General features: G+C 41.9%; 1 protein-coding gene across 4 annotated transcripts in view; it reads right to left on the reverse strand.

Annotated features, from left to right (window-relative positions):
* The window catches only part of SCN8A (sodium voltage-gated channel alpha subunit 8), a 295986-nt gene that overhangs the window by 73885 nt on the left and 202400 nt on the right, over window positions 1-19701 (reverse strand). For all 4 annotated transcript variants that reach the window (XM_069758645.1, XM_069758642.1, XM_069758644.1 and 1 more), the window contains 5 exons: window positions 16646-16867; window positions 9677-9740; window positions 7854-7995; window positions 5938-6141; window positions 5444-5734 (listed from right to left, as the gene is read on the reverse strand). In XM_069758645.1, coding sequence (XP_069614746.1) covers window positions 5444-5734; window positions 5938-6141; window positions 7854-7995; window positions 9677-9740; window positions 16646-16867 — 923 coding nt within the window. The remainder of the gene's footprint in view (window positions 1-5443; window positions 5735-5937; window positions 6142-7853; window positions 7996-9676; window positions 9741-16645; window positions 16868-19701) is intronic.

Consider the following 19701-nt stretch of genomic DNA (forward strand, 5'->3'; position numbering starts at 1 on the left):
AGCACAAATAATTTCCCATACGGAGTGTTAGTTGGTGCCGCATCCTGGGCTTTAAGAATGCTATTTTCCAACTCAGAACCTAATGCTGCCACCACCACCCCTCTCTGCAGAATAGATTCCTCCTTTTCCGTATTAACCGCTGGGGACAAACTACGAGACAAAGCATCCACTTTAACATTCTTGGTCCCAGGGATATATGTACCAGAGAAATGGAACTGGACAAAAAACAATGCCCACCTAGCTTGACGGGCATTCAAACGTTTAGCAGCATCCAGGTAGATCAGATTCTTATGATCAGTAAAGACTTGTATAGGATGCCTGGCGCCCTCCAAAAAATGTCGCCAATGCTCAAATGCAAGCTTAATAGCCAGCAATTCTCGGTTCCCAACATCGTAGTTGAACTCCGCCTCCGAAAATTTCTTACAAAAGAACGCACAGGGATGCACCTCATCCTCTCCTTCCTGTGACAGAACAGCCCCCACTCCTACTGATGTGGCATCCACCTCTACCAGAAAGGGCTTAGTCTCATCTGTCTGGATCAAAACAGGAGCAGAGCTAAACCCCTCCTTGAAATGCTCAAAAGCCTTGACAGCCTCAGGGGACCATTGGACAGTATTGGAACCCTTCTTAGTCAGATCAGTAAGAGGTTTTGCAATAACAGAAAAATTCTTTATGAATTTTCTACAATAATTAGCAAACCCCAAGAATCTCTGAATCGACTTCAAGCATTCAGGTCTAGGCCACTCCAATACCACCTGAATCTTCACTGGGTCCATCTCAAAACCATCACTGGATATAAAGTACCCCAAAAAACTAATTTTCTGTACCGAGTTACTCGCTTTTCTCCAGTTAAGCAAAGAGTGTGTTTTCTCTCAGAATCTGCAGAACCTCGTGGACTCTCTGCCAATGCGACTCCAGATCGGGCGAGTAGATCAAAATATCATCCAAATAAACAATACTCCTACCGATCAACGGCCTCAGAATGTCGTTAACAAAATTTTGAAAGAACGGCGAAGCATTTGCAAGGCCAAAAGGCATTACTAGACACTCAAAATGACCTTCCAGGGTATAAAAGGCTGTCTTCCATTCATCGCCTTCTTTTACCCGCAGCAAATTATATGTCCCACGGAGATCGATCTTAGAGAACCATTTGACTCCAACTAATTGGTCAAACAAATCTGGAATTAGCGGCAAGGAGTAAGGATTGCGCACAGTGATCTTATTAATCTCCCTGAAATCCAGACACGGCCTAAGACCCCCATCTTTTTTTGTTTTTTTACAAAAAAGAATCCCACAGCCACAGGGGATTTAGAGGGTCTTATATGACCTGCAGAAAGACTAGTCTGTAGGTATTCCTTTAAGGCCTCCCTCTCGGGAATCATCAGATTAAATAAACGATTCTTAGGGAGAGTAGCACGTGGGACGAACTCAATAGCGCAATCGTAATCTCTATGGGGTAGTAGAGCTTGTGACTCCACTTCTGAAAATACTTTCCAGAATTCTTGAATGGCTTCAGGTAGCTCACTTTTCACAACAGCAGTAATGTGTACATCACAACATTTCCCATAACACTCCTGACCCCAGGATCTTATCATACTTGACGACCAGTCCAGTACAGGATTGTGCATCTTTAACCAGGGTAACCCCAGAACAACTGGAAAAGGCAATTTATCAAGTACAAACAAATCAAAAGATTCCTGGTATTCCATATTCACAGTGAGTGGAAAATCGGTGACCTTTCGAGAAACGCACCCATGCTCTAGGAGTGTTTTTAATCGCCACTACAGGAAAAGGGCATGTTAAAGGTACAGAATCAATCTTATACTTGTCTAGAAATTGTTGATCAATCAAATTAAGTGCAGAACCACAGTCCACCATCACTTGAAAATCAATCGAATGACCACGACAGGTAGAACTACCGGGAAAAAGAAACTCCTGCAGACGGTAAAAATGCAATGCGAACGGGAGGGATACTCTGATTGACTTTTTTTTTTTCTTTCCTTATGCGAACCTCGCATTGCTTAATAAAATGGTCAGCCTTACCATAATACAAGCATAGCCCCAGCGAGAACCTCCTCTCCTGGGAATGAGAGGACATCGCCCCACGTTGCATCAGTTCCCCGCTGTCGATGGGGCTATCCTGAGAGACTGGGTCCAGCATTATAAGAGCCTTCTCTTCATTCTGCCTGTCTCTCAATCTTCTATCCACACGGATAGCTAACTGCATTGCAGTTTCCAAAGTATCAGGTGCAGGATATGCAATGAGCAAATCTTTAACTCTTTCACTCAAACCTGCTAAAAACTGACTCTTGAGCGCTGGGTGATTCCACCTGAACTCTGCGGACCATCGTCTGAACTGGGTGCAATACTTCTCAGCATCAACAGAAGCCTGTTTAAGCCGTCTGAGCTCTACTGCAGCTGATGTGACCCAATCAGGACCAACTTATAACAACCCTATAGTAGTAAAAAATGCTTCTACAGATGTCAAACAAGAATCATCAGGATGTAATGAAAATGCCCAGATTTGGGGTTCACTTCGCGATAAAGACATAATAATCCCCACACGTTGTAATTCACTCCCTGAGGATCTAGGTCTAAGCCGAAAATAAAGTAAACATGCATTTTTAAATGTAAAGAATTCCTGCCGTTTACCAGAAAAAACTCAGGTAATCCTACTTTTGGTTTTTCAGAGCGTGCTCCAGGGTAATTAGTCACGTGCTGTTGCAGGTTGGCTACTTCCAAAGTTAACCCTTGCAAACGTTGAGCAAGTTCTTGGACGCTGCTCATATTGAAGGAATCAGGGAGAGGATTTGTTTCTTTTCTGATATATGTGGCTGGACAAACTGTTATGGAACTGCAACACAGGAATAGGGTAGAAGGGGGAAAACTGACCCTGCACTATTACTAGGCTGGTACCCTACGATGGAGTGGACGACCAAGTCCTTGCAAATAGACCCACTGACGATCCTAGGTTAATCTCAAGCGAAGACCTATAGATCGGGGGAATAGGTTCCCTAAAAGATCTAAGGACTGGGTACAAAAACAGGTCACCTCCTAAAAGAAAACACAGAGAAGGCAGCAGATACCAACTGAAAACAGAAACTAGACTAGCAGAACCAGAGCTCCCAGTACTCCAGTACTGCACAAACCATACACACGGAAGACAAAGCAAAGCACCAAGCCAGAACTAAAGCAGATTAAGGCTGCCGTCATACTAGCAGTATTTGGTCAGTATTTTACATCAGTATTTGTAAGCCAAAACCAGGATTGGAACAATTAGAGGAAAAGTATAATAGAAACATATTCCCCACTTCAGCATTTATCACCCATGCCTGGTTTTGGCTTACAAATACTGATGTAAAATACTGACCAAATACTGATAGTGTGACGGCAGCCTAACACTGTTGTCCAGCAAGGACTGGGAGGAAGGTGCTGGTTAATAAAGAGTGATACAATCACCTGACCCAAGACAAACCCAGCACCAGAGGGAAAAGACCAGCAGCCAGAACACCACAAGAAAATGGCGGATAGTAACAAACTAAATAGATTCTAACAATTAAAATAATTTATTCATAATGTGTGTGTATTTTTAACCCTTTATTACTATTGGATTAATAACGGATAGGTGTCTTATTGACATCTCACCATTATTAACCAGGCTTAATGTCACCTTACATTAGCAAGGTGACATTAACTCCTTATTAGCCCATATCCCACCACCGCTCGGGAGTGGGAAGAGAGTGGCTAAGTGCCAGAATAGGTGCATCTTACATAGTGCCCTTTCTGGGGTGGTTGGGGGCAGATGTTTTCAGCCGGGGGGGGGGGGGGGGGGCAATAACCATGGTCCCTCTCTAGGCTATTAATTCCTGCCCTCAGTCACTGGCTTTCCCACTCTGGCGGACAAAAATTGAGCGGGAGCCCACGCCAGTTTTTTCCGTGATTTAACCCTTTATTTTAACACCTAGAGCTCACAAATTTTGCACGCAGAAACTACTAACATTTTTAGTGAGGAATATGTAAAAACATAACGGATATGAAATGATTTACTGTATGTAAACCATGTCTCATATCCTGTCGGGTTTGATAAGGAGATAGCAAAAGTCGGCAATTGAATTACCGGCTTTTAAGCTATCTAGCTCTGTATTAAATATATACTCTATATGTGTCAATGACATATATATACTGTATATATATATATCTACCTATTCTATGTGTAGACATTAATTTTATCTATTCTAACCTGTCAGTGTGATTTTACTGTACACTGCTCTGAATTGCCGGCTTTTCTATAGAACACCGGTGCTTATTTCTCGCAAGGCAGACGTGTGGTCCGTGTGTAATCCGTATTTTTCTCGCCCCCATAGACTTTCACTGGCGTATTTTTGTAGGAATACGCTGACAATCGCAGCATGCTGCGATTTTCTCAGCCCGTAAAATACGGCCGAGAAATATACGGTTGATGGAAGCTGCCCCATAGAGAAACATTGGTCCGAGTGCAATGCATTGTTTTTGCGCCTCTACCTGGTCCGTATTTCTTTCTAGTGTGACCCCGGCCTAATAGTGCTGGCACAGGAGGTCAGTATTTTGTTACAAGAGGTAAACATAGGGATTGAGAAGGGGTTGTTTGAGTAGTGGGCAACCCCGTTATGGGGACATCTTGATTTATAGTTATCATGGAAGGCTATGGTCATCACTATTTGATGGACTGTGAGTGTCTCTCTTAGGCTGGGATCACACATGCGAGAAACACGTCTGTGTCTCGCATGTGAAATCCAAGCTCTGGCGTCGGCACTCTGGAGCGGAGCGGGCGGCCGCATAGCAACACATGGAGCCGCACGCTCCGCTCCCAAGTGCCGGCGCCAGAGCTTGGATTTCACATGCGAGACACAGACGTGTTTCTCGCATGTGTGATCCCGGCCTTATGGGAATATTCTCGCAGGCACTAATGGAAGCTGTTTTTGACACTTGCATGGTTAACGGTCACTCTGATTTGAAGGGCTGTAACTTCTTTGTTTTGTATCCATCTTGCTTTCTCATAGTTGCTGGGATGTTGTATCTAGATAAAGCAGAATACTGGTACACCAAAGCCTAATGTTCTTTTCATTTCTGCTCACCTTTCCACCACTCTGCTTCTCAAACACTTACAGATGTCAGCAGGATGGTTCTGCTTTCCTGCTGTAATGTAATATTATCCTTGAGCTGCTGTATAGTACAATATAGGGGGAAGACAGAAATATCCAGCTCTAACCTAATGCTGCAACATAAACTACCTTAGTGTTCGCATAACTAATGCATTACATGTACTTCCATATCAACCTAAACGTCAACACCACATTTCCTCCTCCATTTTACAACTCAGCAGTATTGCATTCTTCAATCACAGCCCACCGAGTGTCATAGTTCTAGTAAACTGCTTTAAATACATATTTTTGTTTTTTATTACCTGATCCATAATGGAAAACTTTCGTCCAAGCCGATTGTCAGGGTACCAAAACCCTTTTCTTTTCATACCATCTTCTGACTCTGATTTGTACACTTTTTCGGAATCTCCTTTCTCTTCCCCTTCTGACAATTCTTTCTGTCTCTTCTTCCTTCTGCGGTTTCTTTTTTCCTTTGCGCTCTTAGTACTAAACTTTGAAAGTTCTGAAGATGTCTGAGACATCCGAGCATCCCCTTCTTCATCTTCCACAGCATCTTCAGTAACAGTGCCGGCTGATGTAGCCATAGCTGCCGCCTAAGAGACAAAAAAAAAGGTAAATATCATAATCTACCAATGTTGTTTTGCTTGTTTGGAGCACATGTAGCATAGACAAGTGTATAAATCAGAGGAAGTTGGGGAATCATACTATGATCTAGTATTTACACCCGCTCACAGCTCGCCTTTATGCAATATGTGTCATGCATTTATTAATGTACGTCTTCATATTGAGGTCACACCTGGTCTTCCTGATTTTTCTTCAGCTGCTCCAGCATTGCTTTGAATTCGTTCTCCTTTTGCTCGGCTTCCTCAAGAGTTGCTTGATTCTGTTCTTCATAAGCCATAGCGACCACAGCCAGGATCAAATTCACCAAATAAAATGAGCCCACGAAGATGACCAAAACAAAGAAGATCATGTACGTTTTTCCAGAAGCACGTAGGACCTAAACAGCGTAAACAGAACAAAGAGGATTTCGTTTTGTAATATTGTTATAAAAGAAGAAAAGCCTTTGTCTATGTTACAATATATAGACGTATTTAACACTTTCAGGTATTACCCATTTTCCAAAGTTTTTTTGCTTATTAACTTTGTGTTAACACTAGACGTCAGTCTCTTATACCTAAATTGCTAAATGTATATATAAGGTAGCATTGTGCTACATTCAAAAGAAAAAGAGTTATCAAGTAGAATTGCAACTTGTAACCACCCAAAAACAACATTTCGGAATGAGAAATGTAAAGTTCCACTGCTGGTTCTTAGTAAGCTGTAAAATGGCAGTCAAATAGTTGCACATTTATATTTGCCAACATCAAGGGGCACGTGCCGGGGCCTAAAAGATAAACGCAACGATTTTCATTTGTTACCATTTACAACACAATTAGAGAGCGCATTTCTCAAATCATTGTCTGGAAGAAAAAAAGTGTATATAAATTATGGACTAATACGTTGACAAAATATTTGAATCAAGAATGGTTTGCATGGATTTCAAAAGGAGCTTCGTCAGGCAAGCTCCACAGCACAGAGGGGATGCTGGAACAGCAGAGAGGTGGTGCTGGAACAGCAGATAGGTGGTGCTCGAACAGCAGAGAGGTGGTGCTGGAACATCAGACAGGTGGTGCTGGAACAGCAGAGAGGTGATGCTGGAACAGCAGACAGGTGGTGCTGGAACAGCAGAGAGGTGGTGCTGGAACAGCAGAGAGGTGATGCTGGAACAGCAGAGAGGTGGTGCTGGAACAGCAGAGAGGTGGTGCTGGAACATCAGATAGGTGGTGCTGGAACAGCAGAGAGGTGATGCTGGAACAGCAGACAGGTGGTGCTGGAACAGCAGAGAGGTGGTGCTGGAACAGCAGAGAGGTGATGCTGGAACAGCAGAGAGGTGGTGCTGGAACAGCAGAGAGGTGGTGCTGGAACAGCAGACAGGTGGTGCTGGAACAGCAGAGAGGTGGTGCTGGAACAGCAGAGAGGTCATGCTGGAACAGCAGAGAGGTGGTGCTGGAACAGCAGAGAGGTGGTGCTGGAACAGCAGACAGGTGGTGCTGGAACAGCAGAGAGGTGATGCTGGAACAGCAGAGAGGTGATGCTGGAACAGCAGATAGGTGATGCTGGAACAGCAGATAGGTGATGCTGGAACAGCAAAGAGGTGGTGCTGGAACAGCAGAGAGGGGATGCTAGAAAAGCTGAGTTGTGGTGCTGGACAAGCAGAGAGATTGTGCTTAAACAGCAGAGAGGTGATGCTGGAAAAAAGATGAGAGATGGTACTGGAACAGTAGAAAGGCAGTCTGGAGCAGGAAAGTCAGTGGTGTTTGCATTGCAGCATTTGGTAACTAATAACTAATTTTGTCATTTCCAAAGTGGTCAAGCTTTTAGGTTATTTAAAATGAATGCCCCTTTACAATGTCCCAGTACAATTATATACAATCTTTGTAATTGGCTGAGGCCCTGATGAGACATGTTATCATAGGCTAAACAGCCATTGGTTAACTTGTCAATGTTCTTATGTTGCACTTAAAATAAATCAAGTAAGCTGAAGTGCCAGTGAGTGCTCTGATATTTTCACATTTGGATTCTACAACGATTTGCAACGACTATTCAATATTTATAAAAACACCATACACTAAATATTGTAAACCAAATGTAAACTTCTGGTTTGCTTACCAATTGGTACAAGTTTTCCCAAAAATCCTGAGTCATAAGGCGAAATAAGGCCAGAAAAGCCCAACTAAAAGTATCAAAGTTCGTGTAGCCGAAGTTTGGATTCCTCCCTGCTTTCATACATGTGTAACCTTCTGGACATTGCCTTGGGTGAGAAAAAAGAAATGGAAATAAAGTCAAAGCAACCTTTAGACTTAAGGTTCCTAATGTTTTTTTCTACTGATGTGACACAGATCAAGCCTCAAACACAAGATGTTACGAAAGAATTATCTGCTCTTTCAAAAAAGTAAGAAACGTATTGGAATGCTGCATAACGTAAGAGACTATGTGCTGACTGGAGACTGAGTATGTGACTTAATAATAGCACCTTGTGCTACGTGTCTTGAAGAAAATCCACCTAAATACACAATGAGGTAAGGATGTGCCCCGCAAGAAAACCACCAAATACAAGCGAATGTGATAACATGAGGCTTTGTCTTTGCTCAAGATTTCCTATTCAAGAGTCTAGAAAACATAGATGACAATCCTGCTAAGCTGTAATTGTTGTCATTTCCTGATACATTTGGAAAACACACAAAATAATTAGTGATGAGCGAGTATACTCGTTGCTTGGGTTTTCCAGAACACGCTCGGGTGATCTCCAAGTATTTATGACTGCTCAGAGATTTAGTTTTTCTTGCCTCAGCTGCATGATTTGCGACTACTAGACAGCTTGATTGCATGTGGGGATTCTCTATCAACAAGGAAACCCCCACATGTACTCAGGCTGGCTAGCAGCTGTAAATCATTCAGCTGGATCAACAAAACTAAATCTCCGAGCAGTCACAAATACTCAGAGACCACCCAAGCGTGCTCGGGAAAACTCGAGCAACGAGTATACTCGCTCATCACTAAAAATAATCTTTAAAGGGGTTCTCTGCTCGGACTCTTACTACTTGTTATAAGGGTACATTGACAATAAGTTGATCACATAGGGAATCTAGGTATTTCTCAATGCCCCACATATAATGCAGGGCAGGACAGGACATAGAAAGATGGATTTTGTAACCTCTCTGCCCCCAAGAAATCAGGAACTTGAGCCCCTTTATTAATTCATGAATCTCTGATAGGGCACATGAAAATGGGATTTCTAAGCTAGACATTAACTAGGTAGTTATCATAATGTGCAGGTAATACAAAATGAATGGCTTATTTTTTGTGACTATTAACTTTGACAATATGTGGCGTTTATGCATTAAAGGGAACCTGTCACCAGGTTTGGCCGATACAAGTTATAGCCACCACCACGGCTTATATACAGAATTCTATAATGCTGTAGATAAGCCCCTGTTCCAACCTGCAAGAGAAGAAAAATAACTTTCATTATACTCACCTGGAGGGCGGTCCGGTCCAAAGGGTGTCGCAGGTCCTGGTCCGGCGCCTCCCATCTTCTTGCGATGTCGTCCTCCTGCTTGCTTCATGTGGATGTCACGTCGGGACCGTGATGCCGGGGAGCCCGTGAAGCAAGAAGATGTGAGGCACCGGACCAGGACCTGCGACACCCATTGGACCGGACCGCCCCTGCAGGTGAGTATAATAAGTTATTTTTCTTATCTTGCAGATCGGATCAATGTCTTATCTACTGCATTATAGAATGACGTAAATAAGCCCTGAAAGGTGATGGCCGTAACTCGTATCGGCCAAACCTGGTGACAGGTTCCCTTTAAAAGTTGAAACAAAATTACTTACAAACTGCAGAAAATCATGAATTAATGTTTTTGTTTCACAAAATGGCATTTAACATATACTCTCCAATAAGACAAAATCAGTCATGCCAGGCGTCTTACCCCGCATCTGTGCCATTCCCACATAGTATTGGATCTACGGCTCCATGCAGTTTATAATAGTTTGCTGAAAAATAAATTAGGAGGGTAAAAAGGAAGAAAACAATAGAAAAAAAATCAATGATAGAATACAATGTGTGACCCACAAAGTCAAATGTATATTTTATATGGATAAGAACAATTTCACTCTGACACATACATCAAGAAACGGATATTACACATATTTTATAAATGTGCTCTATAAACATCTGACTCGAGCTTTTCACAAGGCTCTGCTCACATCTGCATTAGGCAATTCTGCTTTCCTGGGGAAAGAGAAACAGAGTTGATGTGGAGGATGCATCAGATACAAGATGCATGCAAACGGCACCAGTAGGACCCTATTAACTATAATGTGGACCATATCAATTCCGTTTTGATGTCCAAATGGCCTTCCCTAAATCTTATGTCTTAAAAACTTTATGGAGCCATGGGGCCTATTTCTTGTTCTTTCAAAGACAAGTCCAGCAATACCTTTACATGGCCAGTCTGTTCCACCATATCAATAGTTTAGGGTGTGAAATCCTCTTGACAGATTCCCTTTAACCCCTTTCTGCCATCAGACGTACTATTCCGTCCATGTGACCTGGGCCTTTATTCCCATGGACGGAATAGTACGTCATTACTAATCAGCCGCACAAACGGGGAATGTGCGGCCGAGTGTCAGCGGATTGGCACAGCTGACCCCCGGCACTAAGTGCCAGGAGGGGTCACGGATGGCTCCCGACACTTTAACCCCTGGAATGCTGTGATCGAACACGATCGCAGCATCCCGGAGCCGGCACAGGAGCTGACAGTCCCCCTGCTTTTGGATCAGAGACCCCCGCGGCATGACGCATGATCACTGCCATGGAGACCCAATGTCGTTATGATGACATCCGGGTCTCCAGAGCTGAGAAACTTCCTGTCATGCACAGTGCATGTCAGGAAGTCTCTCAGGTCAGTGTAATAGAAACTGCAGCGCTGACAGCTTCTGCATGCTATAGAAGTGATCAGCATGCAAAAAGTGAGTATCCCACAGTGGGACACGGTGGAAAAGTAAGAACGAATTAAAAAAAAAAGAAAAATTAAAATAATTGTAAAAATTGTAAAATTATTAAAAAAATAAAAAATAATAATAAAAAACAATATTTATTCTATCAATAAATATATATTAGAGTGAAAAAAATCAAAATAATAAAAGTACACATATTTGGAGTCCCCGCGTCCGTAAAAACCCGCCGTACAAAACTGTCCCACTAGTTAACCCCTTTAGTGAACACCATAAACAAAAAAAACAAGGCACAAAACAATGCTTTATCATCATACCGCCAAACAAAAAGTGGAATAACATGCGATCAAAAAGACGGATATAAACATGATACAGCTGAAAACGTCATCTTGTCCCGCAAAAAACAAGCCACCATACAGCTCCATTATCGGAAAAATAAACGAGTTATATCTCTCAAAGTAAAGGCAAGCAAAAATAATAATATTTTATATAAAATAGTTTTTTATTGTATAAAAGCACCAAAACATAAAAAAAATATAAATGAGGTATCGCTGTAATCACAATAACCCAAAGAATAAAACTGCATTATCAATTTTACCACAAGCAAAAAGGTATAAACGCCCCCAAAAAGAAATTCATGATTTGCTGGTTTTTGTTCATTCTGCCAAAAATCGGAATAAAAAGCGATCAACAAATGTCATGTGCCCGAAAATGGTACCAATAAAAACATCAATTCGCCCTGCAAAAAACAAGACATCACATGACTCTGTGGGCCAAAATATGTAAAAATTATAGCTCTCAAAATATGGTGATGCAAAGAATATTTTTTTGCAATAAAAAGCGTCTTTTAGTGTGTGACAGCAGCCAAACATAAAAACCTGCTATAAGGTCTCTTTCACACGTCCTGATATTTCCGGTACCGGAAATGTCAGTGTCTGTCTGTGTAATACTTGCGGCGCACGTGTGGCATGCGTGTGCTGCATCAGCTCCACAAGGATGGGCACCAGGGAAGAAGCGTTGTAGTGAGCGATGTTCCCCTGTGCCGGGTGCTGAATACGGCTCTCATCATTCTCCTCTGCTTTGCCAGGGATCGGCACAAGCAGGGGAGAATCATTCTCCCCTGCTTGTGCCGATCGCCAGTAGAGCAGGGGAGAATGATGAGAGTCATGTTCAGCACCCGGCACCGGGGAACAGCGCTTACTGTAATGCTTCTTCTCCGGCGCCGATGCGCGTGACATGGATGACATCCATGTGTGTTATGCGCATGCACATGTACTGGATGTTTTGTGGCCCGTGCGGACATTAAAAAACGGACATGTCAGCATGTTTTGCCCACGGACACATGGTCCATGGAAACACACTGAGATGTGCACAGAACCATTCACTTGAATAGGCAAATAGCGCTCCGTTCCTCCCAAGTCTCTTTGCATGGCTGCCCAATGGTTTAAAATTCTGGACACACCCATGGTGTCAAAATGATCATTGCACCCCTAGTGGTGTAATTCATAAAATGGGGTCACTTATGGGGGGTTCTGCTGTTTTGGCACATCAGGAGCTCTCCAAAAGTGACATGACGCCCGCAGACCATTCCATCAAAGTCTGCATTCCAAAACGTCACTACTTCCCTTCCGAGCCCCAACATGCACCCACACAATAGTTCTCTCCCACATATTGGACAACATCTTTTGGGGTCCAATTTCTCCTGTTACCCTTCAGAAAATAAAAAATTAGGGAATTAAAAGATCATGTTTGTGGAAAAAATACGATTTTTTTTATTTTCACGCCCGGGCGTTATAAACTTTAGTGAAACACCTCGGGGTTCTCCAAAATGGGGTCACTTGTGGGGATTTCCACTGTTTAGGCACATCAGGGGCTCTCCGAATGCGATGTGTCGTCCGATCTTAATTCCATCCAATTTTGGCTGAAAAAGTCAAACGGCACTCCTTCCCTTCCGAGCTTTGCCATGCACCCAAACATATGGAGTATCAGCGTACTCAGGACAAATTGCACAACTTTTTGGGTCTACTATCTCCTCTTACCCTTGGGAAAATAAAAAATTGGGGGGCGAAAAGATCATTTTTATGATTTTTTATTTTTACAGCTCAACGTTATAGACATCTGTGAAGCACTTGGGGATTCAAAGTGCTCACCACACATCTAGATAAGTTCCTTATGGGGTCTAGGTTCCAAAATGGTGTCACCTGTAGGGGGTTTCCACTGTTTAGGCACATCAGGGGCTCTCTAAACGCGACATGGCATCAGATCTTAATTCCAGCCAATTTTGCGTTGAAAAAGTCAAACGGCGCTCCTTCCCTTCCGAGCTCTGCCGTGCACCCAAACAATGGTTTACCCCCACATAAGGGGTATCAGCGTACTCAGGACAAACTATACAACAACTTTTGGGGTCCAATTTTTCCTGGTTCACTTGATAAAATAAAAAAATTGGATCTGAAGTAATTTTTTTGTGAAAAAGTTAAATGTTCCTTTTTTTTTTAAACATTCCAAAAATTCCTGTGAAGCACTTGAAGAGTTAATAAACTTCTTGAATGTGGTTTTCAGCACCTTGAGGGGTGTAGTTTTTAGAATGGTGTCACTTTTGGGTATTTTCTATCATATAGACCCCTCAAAGTGACTTCAAATGTGATTGTGGTCCCTAGAAAAAATGGTGTTGTAAAAATGAGCAATCGCTGGTCAAATTTAACCTTTATAACTTCCTAACAAATGGTTCCAAAATTGTGCTGATGTAAAGTAAAGTAGACATGTGGGAAATGTTACTTAGGAAGTATTTTGTGTGAAACATCTCTGTGATTTAAGGGCATGAAAATTCAAAGTTTGAAATTTGCGAAATTTTCAAAATTTTCGCCAAATTTGTTTTTTTCGCAAATAAATGCAAGTAATATCAAATAAATTTTACCACTACCATGAAGTACAATATATCACAAGAAAACAATGTCAGAATCACCGGGATCCATGGAAGTTTAGCAGAGTTATTACCTCATAAAGGGACAGTGGTCAGAATTGTAAAAATTGGCCCGTCATTAACGTGCAAACCACCCTTGGGGTTAATGGGGTTAACATTGGTGGTATTTTAAGATCTCAGAATTTTTCAATGTGATAGCTCTTATATATTATTATATCTTTGATATCTGAGATCATTCTGAATTTTCAATTCAGCACTTTAGTTGGACCTACACTACGCTTATATTTTTTTATCTACCCTGACAATGAATTACTTGAATGCCTAATTGACCAATTACTTGCCAGGGTCGTAACCTGAAGCTTGTGGTACCCAACAAACCTCCAACAGAGCCTCCATCACTGGTCTTTAAAAGTGTTGGTCTTCTTATATGTACCAAAGAGACCTTTTTGGGACCACGTAGGTTCCAGGGCCCAGAACTGCAATGCAACTCCTGCACTTACTAGTGTTATTCTTATTCTAATTGCTAATTATACCGTTCATCCTTTAAATATACAGTATGTCTTTGCAGGGGACTTGGATCAGAAAAAGATCTAATTACTATAAAGAAATACAGGGAGACCTCTTTGAGAGGATCACATATCACAAAAGATGGCCAGCATGCATAATACATGGAGGAAATAATAATTTGTCACAGGAAATGTGTTCTAGAAAAGAAGGATGTGGTCTCCTTAAAGATGTGGTCATTTTAAGACATTTCACTGTTTTCAGAGAATTATGCACACATCATTTTAAAATGTAGTTATCATCTCATGAAAAAGCTCGAGATTCACTTTAAATGGGTTCTCTGTGAATAGAAACAAAAATAAATAAATATGCAAAGGAAATGACATTATAAATAAATTCCTATAAACCACTAATTAGTAAATCATATTCATTTTGCTTAAGATATAGTCACTATGCTACTAAAATGGCTGTAATCTTGTTACTAAGACATAAACCTCTCCTGGAATATTAATAGTACAGGTGCCTGTGAGCATGTCCAGTAGGAAGCTCAGCTGCTGTGTCCTGGAGATATCTTATACCATGTACTATCAAACTATCTCCAGGAACAATAGCCACTTAGCATCCAGAAAGACAGGATGTACAGTAGTGTGAAGAGGCTCTTCTCACCTCAGCAACCATGGTATCTCCAGTAGTAGATCATATAGACAAGGTGGATAGCAGTGTGAGCAATCTCTTCTTACTTCAGGAACCCTGGTATCTCCATTAGTAGATCAGATAGACAGAGTGGACAGCAGTGTGAGCAGCCTCTTCTTACCTCAGCAACCCTGGTATCTCAAGTAATAGATCAGATAGACAGAGTGGATAGCGGTGTGAGCAGGCTCTTCTTACCTCAGTACCTCTGATATATTAAGTAGTAGATCAGATAGACAAGGTGGATAGCAGACAGCGTGAGCAGCCTCTTCTTACTTCAGCAACCCTGGAATCTCCATTATTAGATCAGATAGACAGGGTGGACAGCAGTGTGAGCAGCCTCCTCTTACATCAGCAACCCTGGTATCTCCAGTAGATCAGATAGACAAGGTGGATAGCAGGGTGAGCACTCTCTTCTTACTTCATCAACCCTGGAATCTCCAGTATTAGATCAGATAAACAGAGTGGACAGCAGCGTGAGTGTCCTCTTCTTATCTAACCACTCCTGGCATCTCCAGTAATAGATCAGATAGACATGGTGGACAACAGTGTGACCAAACTCTTCTTATCTCAGGAACCCTGGTATCTCAAGTATTAGATCAGATAGACAGAGTGGACAGCAGTGTGAGAAGTCTCTTCTTACCTCAACATCCCTAGTATCTCCAGTATTAGATCAGATAGACAGAGTGTACAGTAGTCTGAAAAGCCTCCTCTTACATCAACACCCTTGGTATTTCTAGTAATAAGTCAGAAAGACAGGGTCGCAAGTAGTTTAAGCAGACTTTGCCGCCTGTTTCTGCCTTCGCAGCAGAAATGTGGTAGTCCTGTTTAATTCTCTGGGACTTGTGGCACCATCCAGGCAGGGAACTTGGAGGTTGGTTTCTTTCTTCCTATCTTGCTGCTGAGAGCACTGGGAAAGGCTGTTCACTAAATTTCTGAATCCCTGGCGCCCACTGCCAGTTATAAGTTCGGTTTAACCTGCTTTACACCCCTGTTCTCTGCCACTGATGTGAGTACTGATTTCAGTTTCTGACCTCTGCTCATTTTCTCACTACTTTTCTGCCTGCAAATTTTGCTCCTTAGCCTTACCTCTTGGCTCCGACCCATGACTTTTCAATATCCTGACAACCTTCTTCACCAGCCAGCAGAAACTTCATGGACGCAACCTAGAATCACATCATAAGTCCAGATCCCTGAACAGAAGGTTAAAGGGTGAAGGCCAGGTTTCCCCTGATATGTGGAGAAGCTATATCAATGGGAGCTGTATTTCGAGCTTAGGGGTGACACCACAAACAGCTACTCTACGCTTCTTACTTTAGCACCCTCGATATCTCCAGTCTTTTGTCAGATTATCCATTGAGGGTACATCTTATTACACATGAAGGAAAATGGAGAAGCTTCTTACTGAAAATGCTCACCTTCACCTCTCTTGTTAACATTCCAGAATGTTTCTGTCAGTGTCTGTGGTCATTTTAACTCCCTAAACAGAATGAGTGCAATTTACTAATGCAAAATATTTACTTATAATGAGATTTCCTTTAGTTATTTCTTTTTTTCTATTCCCGGATGGGCGATGTAATGTTATGTGATCATCTGTTTGCAATTGGAGCTATATGGTTGTCTTCTGGGAGTTGAAAAGAAATTTAGCTTTCCTGTCTACCAACTAAAACATGACACTGTATCAGAGAGAAAAAAAAAAGGATCAGTCAGCAGTGTCTGCATCTCTTCCACTTTAACCACCAGTGAACTCTGATAAAAGCAATCATACATAAAATAAACATTACACAAGACAATGTACAGTTTTCAACATAGGCACTGTACTACATACTTTCATTGCTTATGTATTCAGTAAAGTCAAACCCTTTGCTGCCATTGGATAAATACTGATCGTCCATGTTGATTGGCCAAACAACGCACTTCCGCCTTAAATGACCCATGAAAAGCTGTAGACCGATTAAAGCAAAGACACTGAGGCAAAACACGGTCAAAATCATGACATCTGACAACTTCTTCACAGACTGAATGAGGGCTCCCACAATGGTTTTCAGACCTGGAGAATAAAATGCAAAGAAATGCTTTTTAGATATTGCACTTCTGCATGACTTTAAGAATTAAAATTTAGATCTTTTATAGTGTAAACATCCAAAGGGGTTGTCCAGGATTAGAACAACAGATCCACTTCCTTCCAAAAACAAATTCACCCCTGTCTACAGGTTGGGTCTGGTTTTGGTACTGAACCTATATCCCTTTACTATAAAGAAGCTGAGCTGTAATACCAGAACCAAACCATGGACAGGTTGTGCCGCTGTTCCGGGAAGAAACAGCCATCTTTTTCCAGCTTTGGACAAACCCTTTTGTTAAAGGATGAAACACAGCAAATAGCAACTCTAGTAATGTTGGCTTTTCCTAACCTACATCTGGCTGTGTAAGATCTGTTTAGTTTAGATGTTTCCACTGGTTTAATACCAGAAAGAAACATAATCTCTTATACCTGATTAAAACCTACTTATAATTTAAAACAACATATTAGGCTACATGCTGGATAGTTGGCCATAATATAAACTGTCTTCTCTATGGGAAAAAGGAGTAGTCTGATTTCAGCAAATAGAAGTTATTCAGTTAATATGGAAAAGTTACACAATTTCTAATATACTTTATGCATCCATTTTTCAAGTTCTCTTCTTATAGTCATTCTATCAAAAGCTTATTTATGTAATAGTGTGAGGAGCTGACCTTGTTCTAAAGACTTTTGGACCAATGCACGTAGAGCGGAGTCTACGGCTCTAAGGGATGCAGACTTTTTCCAGGCCAGTCCCAAGATTGGTAAAAAAGGAAAGCAAACATTCGATTACTTTCCTTGGTGTCTCAGAAGCCTCAAGCCATTGTTCTCCCAGTCACTAGTCCTATTGTATGGATGGGGATAGTAGACCCAGCGGAGCCATCACCACAAGGATTCTCACATGTAGTATCAGGTGATGCCTTACGCCAGAAGAAAATACCTCCACCAATGCACAGTTAGCTTTGGGGCAGGGTGTCAACATGTCTTCCCATTCAGGGACTGATCTCAAGAGAGGGAGAAGAATAAGCCACATGTTTAGTGGGGGAGTTGGTGCAGTGACGTCGAGGGGTGAGGATCTATTGCTGAGGTCCTGGTGTCCATGTATGCATGGTCTATGGAGTTTGGAGATCAGTTGCCTGCTGGGCTGGATACACGTTCTATGGTTGTGGGATCTGTCATCTGGATTTGAGGAATTTTATTAAGGACTGTTGTTGTTGGTTGGAGATCTGTCGTCAGGAGGAGCGTGGACTGTGACTACAGACTATACTGGCAGGATATAGGAAATCTGTGGGCCAACCAAAAGCTGGGAGACAGTGAGTAGCGCCTTGTGCCGGGACAGTGAATCTATCAGCCCTGGGGTGGGGATTTGGTGGACTGGGGGAAATGTATTTTGGCCATCTACCGAAGTCGTTGTAAAACCCTGGACTTAAGGAATAAAAAATGGTTGCATCTTTTAACTGCCAAGGTGATTATTATAACCTACAACCTCAGATATTTACAAATCCAAATAAAATGAAAATGTGTTCCAATCAAGTGACGATCATTTGGGTTGTCGGATGGTAGTTCTGATAACTGCACAGTAACGAGCTTTACCGTTCTGCATCCATTATATGATCAGAAAACATTTATAACTAGTTGGAGTATTCAAGAATGGCTCATACTCAATGACAGGAAGTAAAGATCTTATAAAAGAGAAAATTGATGCAGAGAGTATATTGGAAAACTGAAAAACCTTTTTTATTACACAATAGATAATCTTTCTTTGCTGAAACCAAAACCCTTAAAAGAGTTATTCCAAAGACATAAAGTAATCCCCTAACCATATTAAATGCGATGACATACAGGTCGCTGGGGGTTTGACTGCTGGGACCTCTAGTGATTTTAAGAATGGAGGGTGTTGGAAACTATAGAGCCCCATTATGAATTGAGCACAACTGCGGTGGCTATACTTCTGTTGCATTCATTGTCTATCAGATTGCCGGAGAATGCTGACTACAATGCTCAGCTATTGCCAGCAGTCCCATATATATAATGGGGTGGAAATTAAGCATACGCACCTCTGCTCCTTTCAAAAAGGGGACCTGCAGGGCTCAATTCCCTTACTTCAGACCTCGGTTCTCTGGATCACTGGCAGTTTTGGCAGTTGGACCCCCAGCGATCAGTAAGTTATACCATAAAGGGAATCTGTCACCAGGTTTTTCCCACCTAATCTGAGAACAGCATGATGTTGGGGCAGGGACCATGATTCCAGTGCTGTGTCACTAACAGGGCTGCTTCTGTTTTATCAGAAAGAGATTATCACTAAAGAAATAGAAAATCAGCTGCCAGGTACTCCAAACCTGCCCCACCACACCACTGATCGGCAGTTTTCTTCCCCTGCACAGTGTACGCTGCCAATCTGTGGTGTGGGCTGAGTTATACAGAGCTCAGCATTCAGAGAACTGCTAGATCTGCACTAGACAGAACAGTGATTTTATCAAAGCTGCAGCAAGCAGCCCAGTAAGTGATACATCATTAGAGTCATGGCCTCTAATCACATCACGCAGCTCTCAGATGGTGTACCAAAAACCAGGTGACAAATTTCCTTTAAGTCGCCCAATCTAAAAAATATATAATTAGGCTGTGAATGTAAAGTTTGATATGACAACTTAGCTTTTTGTGAGTCCTAATCTTGCAGAAGCTCAGCATAATTAATAACTAGAGTGAAAAGTCTATTCCATGCTTGGTCATTTCCGGATGTCTCAAAGAAAAGACATCTTTAGCTTAAAGAATATAACTCTGAAATGATTTGGCTATTATTCTTTATAATTTATAAATAGCTGACG

Source organism: Ranitomeya imitator, chromosome 3 (genome assembly GCF_032444005.1).
Source record: "Ranitomeya imitator isolate aRanImi1 chromosome 3, aRanImi1.pri, whole genome shotgun sequence".
Lineage (NCBI taxonomy): Eukaryota > Metazoa > Chordata > Amphibia > Anura > Dendrobatidae > Ranitomeya > Ranitomeya imitator.